The sequence below is a fragment of the Neopelma chrysocephalum genome, unplaced genomic scaffold (genome assembly GCF_003984885.1).
Source record: "Neopelma chrysocephalum unplaced genomic scaffold, ASM398488v2 Primary Assembly neopelma1_44, whole genome shotgun sequence".
NCBI classification, from domain to species: domain Eukaryota; kingdom Metazoa; phylum Chordata; class Aves; order Passeriformes; family Pipridae; genus Neopelma; species Neopelma chrysocephalum.
The window spans coordinates 25,755,412-25,770,942 of NW_020897703.1; the positions used below are offsets into that span (position 1 = coordinate 25,755,412).

At 42.8% G+C, this 15,531-nt stretch overlaps 1 protein-coding gene across 1 annotated transcript in view; it reads right to left on the minus strand.

The window, feature by feature from the left end:
* Positions 1-44: 44 nt before the first annotated feature.
* The window catches only part of ESYT3 (extended synaptotagmin 3), a 32,400-nt gene continuing 16,913 nt past the window's right edge, over positions 45-15,531 (minus strand). The window contains exons 8-23 of the mRNA XM_027679042.1: positions 14,173-14,293; positions 13,026-13,199; positions 12,452-12,534; positions 11,980-12,028; positions 11,233-11,322; positions 10,316-10,378; positions 10,154-10,222; positions 8,879-8,944; positions 7,445-7,531; positions 6,494-6,643; positions 5,517-5,953; positions 4,318-4,407; positions 3,661-3,792; positions 2,109-2,214; positions 1,785-1,834; positions 45-859 (exon numbers count right to left, since the gene is read on the minus strand). Coding sequence (XP_027534843.1) covers positions 823-859; positions 1,785-1,834; positions 2,109-2,214; positions 3,661-3,792; positions 4,318-4,407; positions 5,517-5,953; positions 6,494-6,643; positions 7,445-7,531; positions 8,879-8,944; positions 10,154-10,222; positions 10,316-10,378; positions 11,233-11,322; positions 11,980-12,028; positions 12,452-12,534; positions 13,026-13,199; positions 14,173-14,293 — 1,804 coding nt within the window. The 3' untranslated portion in view covers positions 45-822. The remainder of the gene's footprint in view (positions 860-1,784; positions 1,835-2,108; positions 2,215-3,660; positions 3,793-4,317; positions 4,408-5,516; positions 5,954-6,493; positions 6,644-7,444; positions 7,532-8,878; positions 8,945-10,153; positions 10,223-10,315; positions 10,379-11,232; positions 11,323-11,979; positions 12,029-12,451; positions 12,535-13,025; positions 13,200-14,172; positions 14,294-15,531) is intronic.

Sequence of the window (15,531 nt, forward strand, 5' to 3'; positions counted from 1 at the left end):
TTACCATGGTCATATTCCAAAAGTCAGTTTCAGAAAGGAATAGATCAAGTTTCTTATGCAAGACGGAAGTTTATTGTACAGAAACAAGTACACCAAGATTCCAAAAATATTTTGCCTCAATATTAAAGCTTAGTTTACAAAACTCTGCTGTTCCTCAGGCATAATCTGGGTTTACAAGATTTTGAAATGTACTGTAACAAAGGACAAAACCTATTAAGGTGTCACAAACTAAAACCTTAATGACATCTCGGTAAACTAAGCTCCCTGCTTTTGGAAGCTCATTATTTACATACCTGCAGCCACAGTCTGCAAAGGTACTTCTGAACAGTGGAATACCAATTTCTTAGTTTCTCAAAAAATAATTGCTATTGAAGTTTAATGGGTTCTGTAGCCCTACAGCTGAAGAATGCTGCTTCAAAAAAGCACAACACTTTCATGTTAAAACAACATGAACAAGATCCTGGGAGCATGAGACTGCCAAGCAAAATAATGACACTTGGCTGACAGTCTAAAATATCCCCAGGTACAACACTTCCTTAAGAGAGGATTCAAACTTACAGGTCCTTTGGGGGATGATTTGCCAGAAATGGCAAAAATAAAAGACTTATTCTCTAAGGACAAATTATTCCCTATGGGGGGTAAAAATATGTTTATTGTTTAGCTTCAGTGAGAACTAATCTCCAAATGGGATCATTAAATTTACATGTCCTGAGCTAGAGACTGCTTCAAATTTGCAATGAGTGTGCAAAACACATTAATTACAAGAGATATGTACATTTATATAAAGTTGAAAAATTAGTGACTTATGTACATGAGAAGAAATCAAATTCTCCTGCATCTACTCCTTGTCAGCTCATACCTGCAAGACAGACACAGCAAGTAATTACAGTAGTTTAAGACTTTCTTTACAGTTTTAGCTGCCACAATAGAGAGGACTTGGGCTGTTTTATTGCTTGGCCTTCACAGGGAGCCTGGCAAAGGAGGCTCCAGAGGTGGCCTCAGACTTCAGCTCTTCACCAGGAACTTTGGGTGTGTCGTTTTTCCCTCCTCCCATAATTGCCCTGAGACACACACACACACACACACACACACGCGCGCGCAAGCTGGGCCAGGGAAACATGGTTTTCCTATCTGGAATATTGGCTCACTGCCTGTGCGGATGGCAAGCTCCTGGACTACCCACGCTGCATTCCTTGGGCTCCACTGAAGGAGAAAGAAGGAAGAACTACTGCCATTAACTATAGACGTAGAAGTGGAAAAAACACCCAAGCCGGGTTCTCAGTCTCTGCCTCAGACCAATGAACACACAAACCTCAGAAACCATAATGAACATACAGGCAGAACTGTAAGTGGCTTATTATAATAGTTTCTATAAATGCTTTGTAATTAAAGTTTTATCATATATATATATATATTGCTGATCAGAGTATTTAGTTAAGATCTTTATCCAAGTTAAAATTTGTTGCAAGGTTGCTTTAATAAACATAATTCTTTTACTTATGTGTCCCCATGGCTTTTATGGTAACTTAAAATATGCTGAAGACTATAATTGACACACAGGCATCTCATTAAAGTTGTCTCACAGGGCAGGCACCACACAGCCCATGGATTAACACACAACTTAGATAAAACTGCCAGATTAGTTCAAGTTAGTCCTGCGTTTGCAGGTCAGATATTTTTCTTGCTCACCCAAACACAGCCCAGTTACCAAAACTCCAACAACAGTCATGCAAACTCCCAACAAAGCAATGGGCAGGGTTTTGAAGTATGGAGATGGTACTTACCATTGTGCAAAACCTTTTATTAAGTCCTCCTGGGACAGGTCGATCCGCACCTTTAAAAAGCCAATTTTATTTGTTTGTATATTATTCAGCATACAAATTGATTAGCTACGCTAGCACACCTCCCAAGTCAGACCCACTTTCTAGTTCTAGGGCTGCATCTCAGGCCCAAGCGAAAAGGAGCCTCCACATGGATACAGCCTGATTTCAGATGAAAATCTGGCAGACATTGTTTCCAGATTGCCAGTGAGCTGCATTTCAGGATTACAGGAACAGCCCAGACTGTTCAGCTCTGTTACATCTGTAGTGCGGATTCTTTAAACTTACTTTCCCCAGCTCCTTTCTTTCCTGTGAAATGAACGGCCTGCTGTTTTTCACTGCAATGTCCAGTGTCCTTTTCTTGACATTTTCCAAAGATTCAAAAAATTCGAACCTAAATGTAAAGTTTAGAAAGGAGAGACATAAGTCACAGCTTAAAATCCTGTAAGCATCAGTGGCCAGATTACAGTGACAGAGTACAACATCAGTGGCCAAGACTTTAACAGGGAAGGAAGACACAGAAAAGGCAAATCTATAGTTGGATTTCACTCACATTGCAAGAAACCTCTTCCAGGCCTCATGAAAGACTACTACACTGTGCCAGGGGGAAGGAGGAAAACATGCACCCATGATGAAATGCCATTTACTATTTTTTTTCCCCCTCCATGGGAAGACCAGCATATTTGCCATTCAACCTTCATTACTCAGAGGAAATAGCTGGACCGAACCCCCAAGTTCACAGAACAGCCTTGCACCGAAGAGCAAAGGCTGAAACCTGTGGCAATTAAATTTTTAATGGCTCTGACTCAAGCCTCTGGCACACATCACTAATGTCAAGTGAGTTTTGTCCATGCTAAATCAGTTCTGCCCACCTGAATAGCTTTTCCTCAAGTCAGAGCTGTAAAACAGGTAATGTGTTTTGGAGCTAAGCATTGCCCAACTTATTATCCTTAATTGAGGATGTACAGGATACGTCAATACTGAGGATGAGGAAAACGAGATGATGTTCCCAACAGCTGGGCTGGCACTGAATCAGTGGAGCTACTTGGGAATACACAGAAAAATCCACAGCTCCAGTGTTTTGAGTGTTAAGATGATATATTTTAAAATCCTTTCTCCATTTCTGACTTACAGAAAGGACACAACACAGGAAAAATCTAAACCACCCAGGATCACCCAATATTCACGAATTTTCACATATGTGTACCTTTCTCTAATTATGGCATTAAGACCACCTCTCAAAATGGTTCTTCCTCTAAGCATTACTGTGTTTGGGTTTATACAAAACACATTCCATTTCAGTGGCAGAGCTGTGCACGTGACACTGTCAGCAAAGGGGTGGGAGCATTTTACCCTGTACCACCAGGTATTGATGACAACATCCACCTGTCTGCCCAAAGAATGGTCAAGTCTCAAAAGGCTCTGTACTTCTGCCTTGGACTTTTGGAAAGGTGTCCAAACAAGCATCAGGCAAAGCAGTATGAACAGAGAAGTAGGCTCTGTGAGGCATTTGAATGAAAAGATTGCCTCTGCCATGACAGGGAGTTAAACATGGGTAGGGCAATGCCTGTTTGCAGGGAAGCAAGTGCAGCCTGCACCTCCTGGAATCAGGGAAGGGGCAGGGAAGAAGGTGTGCCCTGCTACAGAGGGACAGACAACATCACAGGCAGAGTAAGCCCCAAGTACTTGGAAATCACAGTTAAAGTGCCATTTGTTTCAGAAGACCTGCGAATGTTCACAAGACAATCCTTAGGACCAACAGCAGCACACCTCAGGAAGCCCTTTCATTACACAGACACCATAACTATTTCAGCCACAATCTTAATTAACATTTTCTTACTTCTCATCGTATTGAGGGTTCAATGTTTTCTTCTTAACAGAAGTCTTCTTCCTGCTTGTCCACCTTCTATCTGGAAGCAGGTATATACGAACATATGGATCTACTCCACGACTTGAAGAGGGTACTAAGTTTCTGTTAAAAGAAATACAGACAAGCAAGGCAGGTTCTCCCACTGTGTGTTTTAATAACTTGACTCCCTTGGAATCAAATCAAACGTTCATGGGCCAAAAACATTCATCCTGGGAGTTGGAACTAAAACTTTAAGAACATTTATTTAAACAGAATTTTCACTACTGAGTGTGTGGCCACTTATCAGGGCTCCTAAATTAACAATTACAAATTCAGTCATAGGTATCAATCCTTGCCATGATGCCCATCACGAGACCCCAAGACACACATCAGTTGTCAGTGCTGTTCAGAGGAAGTTTTGGGTGGATGACAGTTGAAGTATCTCTACTGCAACGGGCCCTACTCGCCAGCCTCTCTCCCTGACCTGCTGCTGGCACTGACCGGAGTTGGGCCTAGTGAGGCTGCACAGATTGAGGCCAGCCAGTGCTAAGGCATCTCCAGCTGCACTGGTTCTACTCCAGCTTTGCTGAATGACTGACACAAGCCCAGAGAGCTCTGCCCCTCTCTTTCAGCGACTATCAGTGTTACCTGCAGCCGTTCACCAGCACGACGAGGCTCTGCCGTATGGAAGCATAACGGACTGTCAGCTGGATCTCCCCCAGAGGCATTTCAGTACCGCTGCAAGACATTGGCACAGTCAAAGCCTTTCAATACAGCTATTGAACAGACCACATGCAGACTAAAAACAAATTTCAGGGCACTATTCTTCTTCCTGGCATCCCAAGGTTTGCTTTATAGGAAGCAGCTGGACCACAGAGGTTCCACAGAATCAACATTCCCGTTAGCAGCGTCCCTGCCTTCTCTGCACGAACCTGATTTCAATCCCACAGTACAAACTGCCAAAAAAGCCCCTCCATGGCCTGCTGTAGATGGAGCAGCAAAGTAGAGGTTAGTGTGTTACACAGCTCTCTCAAGAATGTCTCGTATGTATATGCAAAACGTATGTATATGCAAAATGGGACCTTCTTTATATTTCATTCTGCATGTTATTGAAGTGGCTTCAAATCCAAAAAACATTGTTCAAAATGGTTTAAAAATAGTTTATAAATGAAGCCCTGTTCAGAGCTAGAGAATCTGCCAGTCCAGCAGTACAAGACCGAACAGCGGGAGCTGGGTTTCACATTCAGGTTTATAATTACTCTGATGCTCTTTTAAGTGAGGTGGACCTTCTTTGATACTTCAGTTCATTAAGGATTCTACGAGGTCCATTCTGCCCCCAGGAGGGAGATTAACAGAACAGACTACTGAGCACTGTGGGAAGGACACAAACACAAGCACATCTATCCACAAAAACTTTGTTCACAGCATCATCAGTCTTAAAATTCACGGGATAGGACACAGCATTCAAAGCTTTAAGCAGCCAGAGAAACTTATCAAGGGTTTATGATATTACAGAAGTGGGATGCTCAGACTTCCAATATCCTGTTGCTAAACGAGTGTTATGGCAGCCGGGAGCGTAGAGAAGCTCTTCAACAATATAAAGCCGACATGTGCAGCATCTCTTAGGAAAGTCAGAGAGGAAATGCTTTCACTTTACACCTGATCTGATAGTGCCCTGTAATCTACTTTGCTGCTGACTGGAATACTTAGGTCAATTCTCTGTAAGGTGAGTTGAGAACCAAGACACCAAACGACTTAGCCGCCCTCGAATTCACTTCTATGCAACAGCGATCTATAATACCTAAACTTTCCCAAGAGAAGAACAATTCAGCTGGAAGAACACTTACTTATGAATGTCCAGATTGCTACTACTTAATTCAAAGCAAGAAGAAGGCAGAGAACCCAGAGAAGTGACACTGGGTGCAAGCCTCAGCTCCTGCACGACCGGCAACGTGGGCACTGCCGCCCCTCCGCTGTGCAGCGCTGACGGCGGGCGATGCTCCGGGTTCTGCTTGTGCTCTGCCCCATCAGGGACTGCAACAGTTTCACTTGGTACAGGGGCTGCTGAACTGTCTTTAGCGTCCAGATCTTCTCCACTGTCCCTTTTTGGCAGGGATTCAAGTGCTGCAGAGTCTTTGCTGACAGGAGGTACTTTTGAGACTTCTGGTGGGGAGACAGACTTCTGGTGGTTTCCACCCTTTTCCATGACACGCACGGGACCTTGCTTTGAGGCATTGACACCAGCCTTGACTCTTTCTGGATCAGGTTCTTCAACATTCAGTGCCTAAAAAATCACATGGGAGAGCAGTGAGTGCTGCTCCCAAAGCACTGGGGTGAATGCCAGCATTACCACCCAGGAGAAAATTTCACCACAAAACTGTAACAGCAGGAGTCTGCCATTAGAGATGAAAGGAGCCCGTGGGATTCACTGTAGTGTTCTCTTCTCTTGTCCTACTGCATATACATTTAACACTGTCTAAGCACTGATCCAGAGCACAGTGAGAAAATGACTCCTAAGCATCAGTGTCTCTTACTTTTGAGGAGCTTTGATTTCCCCAGCTTAGATTTTCTCAGACTAACTCTTTATCGTTGGGAAAAGATTTTCAGCCTCGCCTCTAAAATAAGTTTTAGGAAGCTTCAGGGATACTTCTCAGCTCCACTATACACTCTTAATTGCACTTAAAGACCTTGTCACACTTCCACTTTCTACTCATCTGTGAAGCAAAGCTGCCTTTCTCTACAGTCATCTTTCATCTCTTTTGCCGGGTTAGAATTGGATGCTTCCACTAGGGAAGCCAGATGAATATTGGAAAGAACAACATACCCGCAACACAAGTTTCATCTGAATAAAGCTGTCTGAACTGGAATGGTCCAGCTGGAATCTCTGATCCAGAGTCATGTTTGGGTCCTTAAGTAAGTGGGACAGACATACCACTGAAGTTCCCAGGGCACTATCCCGCTCCTTGTCTTTTATCTAGGGGGGGAAAAAAAGGAAACAAAAGTTTGGCAAACTGGGAAGCGAACTGGGAAGCAAAGAAAGAAGGTATTTCAGACAGAAACCAAAATTAGCTTATTTACTTCTGGACATAATATCAAGTGTGATTACTTCCAAATGGGTGATACCAGTATTTCAGGGGTGTAACAAATTAGTATGTTTGGAGTAAAAATCCCATCCCTAACTATGCAGATAAGGAACTACCTCAGCAGAAAAAACAGGCCCTGGGATTTACTGGACTTTCCCTACTTGCTTCAGGGAGAATGTCCCAGGCAGCTGGGATGGCAACTGGTCTAAACCTTTACAAGCTCTTTAGGTAATTGTTTAGCCTATTTAACCTCAATACACCTTCTAAGTTCAATTCTACAATATCTGAGTGACTAGCCCTAGAAGTGGTTGGTGAGAGACAGAACTGCTTAATGAGCCAGAACACTGAGGTGAAGGGTTCTGGTTGGGAATTATTAAGGTTGCAATTTCTGACAGCAAAATATTGATGTCTTTACTACACGCCGACCTGTATAAAAACTCCTTTGCACTTTGCAGCCAGAAATATCCCACATTTTAAACTCAGATATTACGCTACATGATCCTAGAACAAAGGCAGATACAAGTATCACCTAACAGAGAATCACCTGTGCAACAACAGGTCCTTCTACCTTTTAAGTAGGAGGAACCTAGAACAAGACAATCCCACATAGAAAAAACAGCATTGAGCTCCATAAAAGAGGTTTCTTCCTACAGATGTGTAGTTGGTCTTCAAAGGAAAGGCTTTTCTCTCACCTCAACATGGAGTGACTGGGAATGAGCACTGTGGACAAAGAAGGTGAAAGCCTGGCCCCACGTGGGATCTTTGCTGAAATTGCAGGTCTGCAACAAGAAGATCGTGGCACATACATTAGCTTGTTCTGTAAGCAGCACAGAATGCATGACACTGATCACCTGATGCTACACCCCAGCTGTATGGAGAGAGTGAAAATTCCAGGTCAGAAGCGTGCGGAAGCAAAGTCTCTGGCAAAACCAGAACAAGTTCTGCAGGATGTGGAAATGCCAAAGAACAAGTCTGGTGAGCTGCAGTTGGCCCCAGCCAGTGCTGCCTGGACCAGCAGCCTGCCTCACCTGCAGCAAGGCACCGCTCCCTCCCTCCCTCCCACCCAGGGAGAGCCAGAGTGCTGCTTCCAGCCTGCAGGCACCCAGAGCCAGCTCCCAAAGCCACAGTGAGCTGACAGGGAAGGGTAGGAAAGCTAGAGGGGCAGTTTCAGGGGTGTAGATCTTGCGGGAAGAGTAGGATGGCACAGCTTCAGTACCATCCACTTCAAGGATGAAAGAGCATGGAAAGCACCCGTGGGGGCTGTGGCTGCTCCATAAACCAGCTGTCTCTGCCAGGCCACGACTGCTGGCTGCAAGGAGAAAGGAGCAGGGAAAGGCTAGAGTCTTACCTAGCTTAGGAGAGGCAAGTGATGTGGTAGGGAGAGGGAAAGCCGAAAAAGGTAAAAATGCAAGCAGAACCCAATTCCTGGGTGAAGCAGGTGGAAGAAACAAAGGAAAACAGGTGTCAGTCCTATACGCCCATGTGTAGCCAAGAGGATTCATTCCTATTTGTTGGGTGTCCAAAAGAACATAGGGCTGCCCTCATCTGCATCAAGCTGCAGGACAGCAAACACGGCAGCTACTGGGAGGGCAGAGCTCAGCTGTTGCTTGTACATCAGGCAAAAGTAATTTTTAAATAATAAAAAAGGAACTGAAAGTGGAGGAGATCCAGATACATCTGGTACAGGTAAAAAAAAAAATAAAAAAAAATCAGTAAAACTGTGATACATGGGAGCCAGGAAAGACTCTGATGGGGAAACAAAGGCCAGGTTGATACAAATGACACCCTGCTTCGAGAAAGCATGAGCAAGATTTGAGACCTATCATTTTTAACTCTTCAAGCCATATAGAACTGGAGTGTCTTGACCAATATGACTTTGTGGCAATGAGCACAAAACCACACATCTGTACAGCAGCTGATCAGACACCCACTAACCACCACAACTCAGTGATACAGTGGTTCCACGTGCTGACTGACCCCCACCTCCCAGGCTCTGCAGCTATCACCATAACTACAGCTCCACATTAGCTTCACAGAAGCCCTTCCCTTCCTAGAAGCTACTTGGAAATAGTCACCCATACAATAGAGAGTATTTAAGGAAAGCAAAACAGTTAGAACAGCATCACCTTGCTCTTCTGAGTCTTGTTTCCAACTGTGAGCAGGACAAACGAGGAAGGTTCTCGTTCCATCTTCTGTCATTTAATATAAGGAAAAAAGAAGAAATCAGAAAAAAAAAAGAGAAATTTATAGTTTACAGAAAGCAATACCACACCACTACTGATACTTGAAATGAGTTGTTGGAAAGCTGACCATATTTTTCAGATGTAGGACATCTGAACGGTGTAGTATACAGGAAAGCCTCCAGCCATAACAAAGCACAGTCTTTACCATCGAGAGTACACATTTAAGCCAAAGTTTTATGTACTTAGGTTTCAATAGGTGAGCAGTCAAAAAATTGTCAGAAGCTGGGGGGAAACAAAGAGAGTTGAAGGCTCAGTGGGAAGTCTTCATCATTCCTGAACGAAACAGGACTTTCAGAATTGGTTTCCAAGGCTCAGGACTTGCAGATAGAAGCAAGACTTTGGTATCAAGTAACAATTCCTTTCCAGCAGTAACGATACTGAACCTCTTGTACTGTGCTTCTCTGCACTAATGCTACAGAAGTCAAGCCAAGTGTCTTGGCACAACACTGCATACAAAGCACTCACAATTAGGTTCAGAATTAAGTGCTAGTAACTCAGTTGTAAAGATGGTACTTAGGAGAGGAGCTACTTGGACAGAATGGGAAGCTTTATCCATAGCTCAGAGCTGTGATTGTGTGTAACTTGTTCAAGAAAAAAGTGAGAAAGACATTCTTCCCTATACCCACCATTTACATCACAGTAGCAAAATATAGTATTTGGGGGAAAAGTAAACAGAAGCTATGAGAGAAGAGGCAGGAATGACAGAGGCTTCTGAATCCCTCTAAAACCAAGGGGGGAGGAATTTGGTGGTCAGGTCTCCAGTGAACAGGAAGGTTACCACAAACAAGCATATTCCTCCCACCCCAATGTCGAGCTGGAACAGCTCAGCGTGGGAAGAATCTCTGCAAGAGCAGAAAGGTTATCATGACCTAATCTGATGTCTGCAGACTCTCTGTCCAAAGCATAAAAGTATAAACAACCACACGCACAATCAAACATTTCTGTGTTGCATTCTCACTTGGATCTCCTAGACTTTTACTGGGGCAGGGGTGGCCTTTCAATGAATATTTTGAACCCCTGGCCACTTAGATTCTGGCAGTGGAGAGGTTATTTCTCTTTAACCACAGCCAGTTTCAGTTTCAGCCAGTTTCAGTTGTTACAATGCCCCATAATCCAGAATATTGTTTTGCAAGCATGGGAGAAAAATATAAATTTTACCTTGAGGTACTTGTTATTTTTTATCTTCTTTGCTCCACATTCACCATTCGAATACTCAAAGTGGTTTTTCTGAATTAGTGAAAGAGTATTTAAAATAATTAGTTTGTGGTCTTAAAAAGAGAAGGTTAGGAGTGAAGGCTGCTGCATGTGGTTTGTACTTACTGGAAGGTTGAAGGCGCTGTCCAAGTAGACTATCAGAATTGCTGTAGACAGACCCTTCTTATCCTGCAAAGGCCAGGAAAGATAAGCCAAAACAAAACACAAGGTAGGCATGATCACCCACCAAGGACAACGTAAAATGTAACAAAATTCAAAGGGCAGTTTCTGAAGGCTAAGGAGCTCTCTGCCTTTCTCCTAAAACTTGCAATTTAGGAGAGCAGAAGCCAACACAGCGTGACAGTTCTAAGCAGACCAGTAAGACGTGTAAGTCTCTTCAATGCACTGGCCTTAATGCTCATCGATCCCCCAGTGCAGAACTGGTTGGGTTCCCCAGCACAGCAAGACACCTGAAAACATGCTCAACCACATATATCAACGTCAATCCAGTATCAGCAGAACAAAGTTTGGAAACAATTTTATTCACTTCAGTGGAACTCCAACGGTTTCGGTTGGTTTTGAAAAACAGCATCCTTGGGAGATGGGCTTTATCCAAGCAGTTCTGCTGGACAAGCAACAATTTGGAAATACTGCCCTACCAAGCACCAGTTCTGTGTATTTGTCTATGGCTAGTACAGGTTATTTCAGGAGCTGGGGTACTACACAGATCCTAGATGAAGAGGGAGGAGAAAAACTCTCAAAGAAAGGACCTGTGAGAAGCTATTTTGCAGTGAGTCAAACAAAGGTTTGCCAATTCAAGCAAAAGGAGCTGCCAGATTTGAGTTACTCCTGAATTACCAAGGGACCTGGGGCAAGCAAATGCCCTTCCTCTGTAGGAGTGGGAGGGAGGGAATCACATCAAAACTTTGCCAGACAAAAATAAACTCCCATGAATTTGCCTGGGGTTCCTGATTTTACACACTCCTTTGTTGATCACTGGACAGGGATCAGAGTACCTGAATCCTTCAAGCAAAGATACTCACCTCATGTAGCTTTTCTTGGTCGTTTACTAGTGAAAGCCACTCCAGTTTTAAATGCAAGTGTCCACTTGTTGTCTTACTTAAGGGAAACCACTAAACGGAGACAACAAAGGGTAACTTGAGAACTGTGAGGCAGAATAATTTTTATATGTGCGTGGCAGTCTCTGAGACTTATATACATTAGGCTACATGAGTTGTACTCTGAGCACTTTAACTTGCACTTTTGACACATAAATTGTAGCACGTCCATCTACTTACAAATACAAGCCAGAAAAAAATGGAAATAAGATATCCATTTACAGGCAAAGCACACGGATATTTCCAACCAGCAGCAGCACAAGACAGGCACCCTGACATTGTTTGCAGAGTGCTGGGTTGCAGGATGAACCACCATAAGATCAGATCATTTCTCCCCTCAGCAATCAGACTGCTTCACCAAACCTTATCTGCAGCCTTGTACAAAACATTTGGTACATATGGGACACGAGATATAAACACAAGATATCCCACTGTTGGCTCAGTGTAATTTCAGGGCTGTCTGGGGTTACCAGCTTGGCTGTAAAAATTATTGTAATGGCTACTTTGTAAGTTTTCTGAGTGAAGGTATTTTCTTTTTGTGAAAAGACCACTGTGCAAGTGTGCAAGGTAGCTTTAAGCACACAGAAATACTGCAGTAGCAGAGGGGGAGCACAAATGAGCACATGTAAGCATACACCACCAACACACTTAGAAATAAGCTGTGATCTTTACCTCATCAACAGTTCTGTCATTCATTACATCCACTAGGCCTATAAGCAAGCTGAAAGGCAAAAAGCAAACATTTCAGTGTATATTGAGGCATACAGCATACTGCTGCTGGGGAGAAAAGAAACCACCACCAAAAAAGCCCACACTCAAGTCTGCTCCGAACAACAACTTCTCCACATTGCCTGTGTGGAGGAATGCACCAGAATGCACTTACACTTCTGAAATCTCTCCCTTGAAATACTTAAATCTAAAGTCAAGTGACAACTATCACTTCTCATGGCTTTGCAGGATACCCTGTAGGAGCATGGGCCACTCTCCACCTTGCTCAAAGTTAGTTGCACTACAAACTAATAACTTGGTATCAATATCTGGGCAAAGGGAATGGCTTCCAACAATATTAAATTGCCAATATAAATAATCCAGGTGTCCCGTAGCAGCAGCTACTGGACCCCGAGCAAAGGTCATGCTAATTTACCTGCCCATGAAGTCATCTTTATCTGGATCTTCATCATACAAGTCCACTTCTAAGTCCTGACCAGGCACTTCATGAACAACAAACTGGAGGAGAAAGAGGTATTGATTAAAACCAAAAAGCTGTGGACAAGAATATGACATTTCACAGCTGTATAACACACAAAGGACATTCTCTGCTCTTTCGTGGCTAACTGCGTAACAAATACAATTGTTTATAGGTGAAAATATTTCAAATTCAGTTTGCTTGTTTTTGAACTACAAGTTAAACTCCTCAAACTGGTATCCCTAATAAGTGGAGAGAAACCAATGCTAGAGCAGCCTACAGTTGCACTGATTGATATTTAAAGCAGGGCTTTGCACCTCCTCCAAAAACCCACACATGTAAATCAGACCAACCTGAATGACATTTCAAGTTCACAATGTAAATCTGAACTTGTTTAAGGGACAGAAATGCCTCAACCAAGTAACAAGGAAGTCCACCTGCTCCAGTGCAGCCAGATAGGAGAAGGTCCTCCAAGCACAGGGATGTAAATAGCTGTGTGTCCTACAGATGGAGAGATCAAAAGATTCAGTACCTCAAATGTCTCATTCCAAATGGGATTAAGATCTCGGGAAACTGTCTTGCTTCGATGCTGCACCGTGCCAACGCGAAGGAGAGCGTATGGATCAGACTTCCCCCTGATTGCACCAAGGAAACTGTCTTTCTGGACAAGGTTTTCAGCTTCTAGCAGATGAACCCTTATTACCCCCTGAATAAAATAAGATACAGAATTGGTCATGAAAATGCAATCTTTGGATAATTATAATATGCTGCCTCCTAAAACTGGTTATTTCAGGCAGCAAGGGCAGTCACTGTGACAGTTCTGCAAAGACACATAGTTTGATGCAGTACATTTCCAGTGACAGCTGTATTAAAACACTTTTCCCACCGCTTACCTAGAGGGGAAAAAACCCTTAAGCAGATGCACAAGGCAATCTAGATAACTGTGTAGGAAATAATATTCAATTTATTTTTAAATCAGAAGCATACATATGCACACAGCATTATTGCCACAGTCAAATCAAGTGTAAGGATCAATTCCCAGTGACTGAAGAAGGAACTAAGCACCCATTGCCAGGGACTTATTGCACAGTGGCCATTCAACTTCAGTTTGCTGATGCACATTTGCAATAGGGAGCATCCTTTTGTCACTCATTTATATTTATCCTCACTAATAAGATTATTAGGTTTTGGATGGATGAAAGAGATTGAAGACCTGGATATGTCAAGTATTTAGATTTGTTCTTGGGGTTTTTTCCCACTTTTTTTCTGTAACAAAGAGATGTCACCCTCCAAATTCCCTATTTACACCCTTTCAGAGCATTAGTAAAAATATTAAATAGCTGGACATTCATTGCTCATGTATTTATTCTCTCATTTGAGTATAGCACAGATCTTCAGTTAGAGACTAAAGGTTTAATTGGTAAATGAGCTCAGCGTCTAAACAGACTCCTTATGCCATATAGAAAGGGTAGGAACCCCCAGTGTCCATGTCTCCCCCTCCCAAATTATGAACTATTCAACATCTACTGATATATTTCTGAAATATCACCTACAAAAAGCCCATAATTCAGGTTAAAAGAGCTGATGCAGGATCCTAAGTCACTAAGCCTGCAACCGCCCACATGGTGGCAAATGCACACTCAGGAAGATAAACACTCTCACTGAAAAAAACAACTCACCTGGGGGATAGGGAACCTCAAGTGGGCAATGTTCATGTTCTTTCTCAGAGGCACTGTGATCCTGTTTGGCAGAACCAGCCGTGCAGCGATGAAGTCTTGAATTAAGGAGTCTGACATTACACTGCAGGTGGGGGAAAAAAGCAACCTAAGTTTCTACAATCAATCACAACTTGGTTAGAGTGAAAGAATGAGGCACAGCAAAAGAAACTGGGCACTGCAAAGCGAGTGATACTGCCTACAATCCCCCAAAGGGTGTCAAGCATTAGAACAGGCCATCCAGGGAAATGGCTGAGTCACCATCCCTTGAAGTGTTTAAAAGACCTGTAAAAGCAGTGCTTAGGCACATGGTTTAGTGGTGGGCTTGGCAGTGTTAGGTTAATAGTTGGACTTGATGATCTTTAGAAGTCTTTTCCAACCTAAATGATTCTATAAAAAGAGTTGCAGAGTGGCCATTCAACTTCAATTTAGTGACAAGTTTGCATTAAGGAGCATCCCTACTGCTGGAGGTGAATTTGGCTGTAGCAGGTTGTAAATGATGAATGTGACACCATGCACACACCCAAACAAGGCAAACTCATGTGCCTTCTGGGACGGGCAACGTGAGGAGGGAATCAGGAAGTTTCATCCATTTCACAGGGGACTCAAGGCCTCAAGGTAGTTTGTTTTTAAGACTTGGAACATGGCCTTAGTGCACACTGTTGCCTGCTCTTGGTCACATGCTGACACATTACTGTAAAATAGAAGGAGAAGCCAGCCATGTAAAAAAAAAAAACCAAAACAAACAACCCAAAAAAAACCCAAACAAAAAACCAAACAAAAACCCCACCAATCCCCAAAAAAACTGAAGTCCCAAGCTCATTGAGTTTAATAGAAGACCAAGCAAAAGATAAAATTCTGTATCTTGGAATATTTTGTGCTAAGAAGGAAAATATTGGTTGAAGTAATTGGAGATCACATTGGCTGAATTGAGGGTACTGTCTTGGAGTTCAGGGAATCTTCCAGCCTAATTACAACTTACACATTTTTAGCTTTTTGTTTTAAATCTTTTCTTTACAATTGCTCTCTTTGTATGGCAGGGAAAACTAATTTGAACTATTTTTCCTGAGCAAGAAATATATGGCTAATCACAGATATCCAGTACTCTCCACGTGATTAATGAGAGGATTTCAACATTCCACTACAAATTGTCATGAGCAAAAGACAATATTAAGAGGAAAACCCAAGAGCACCAAGTATCTGAAATACTTTCATCTTCTTGATAAATCTAGTGCTTATAAGGCAGCTTATCAGTGTAAGACTGTGTAACAAAAGTCCCACAATCCACAGAGGAGGCTAGATTCACACATAAGGAAAGTAGTT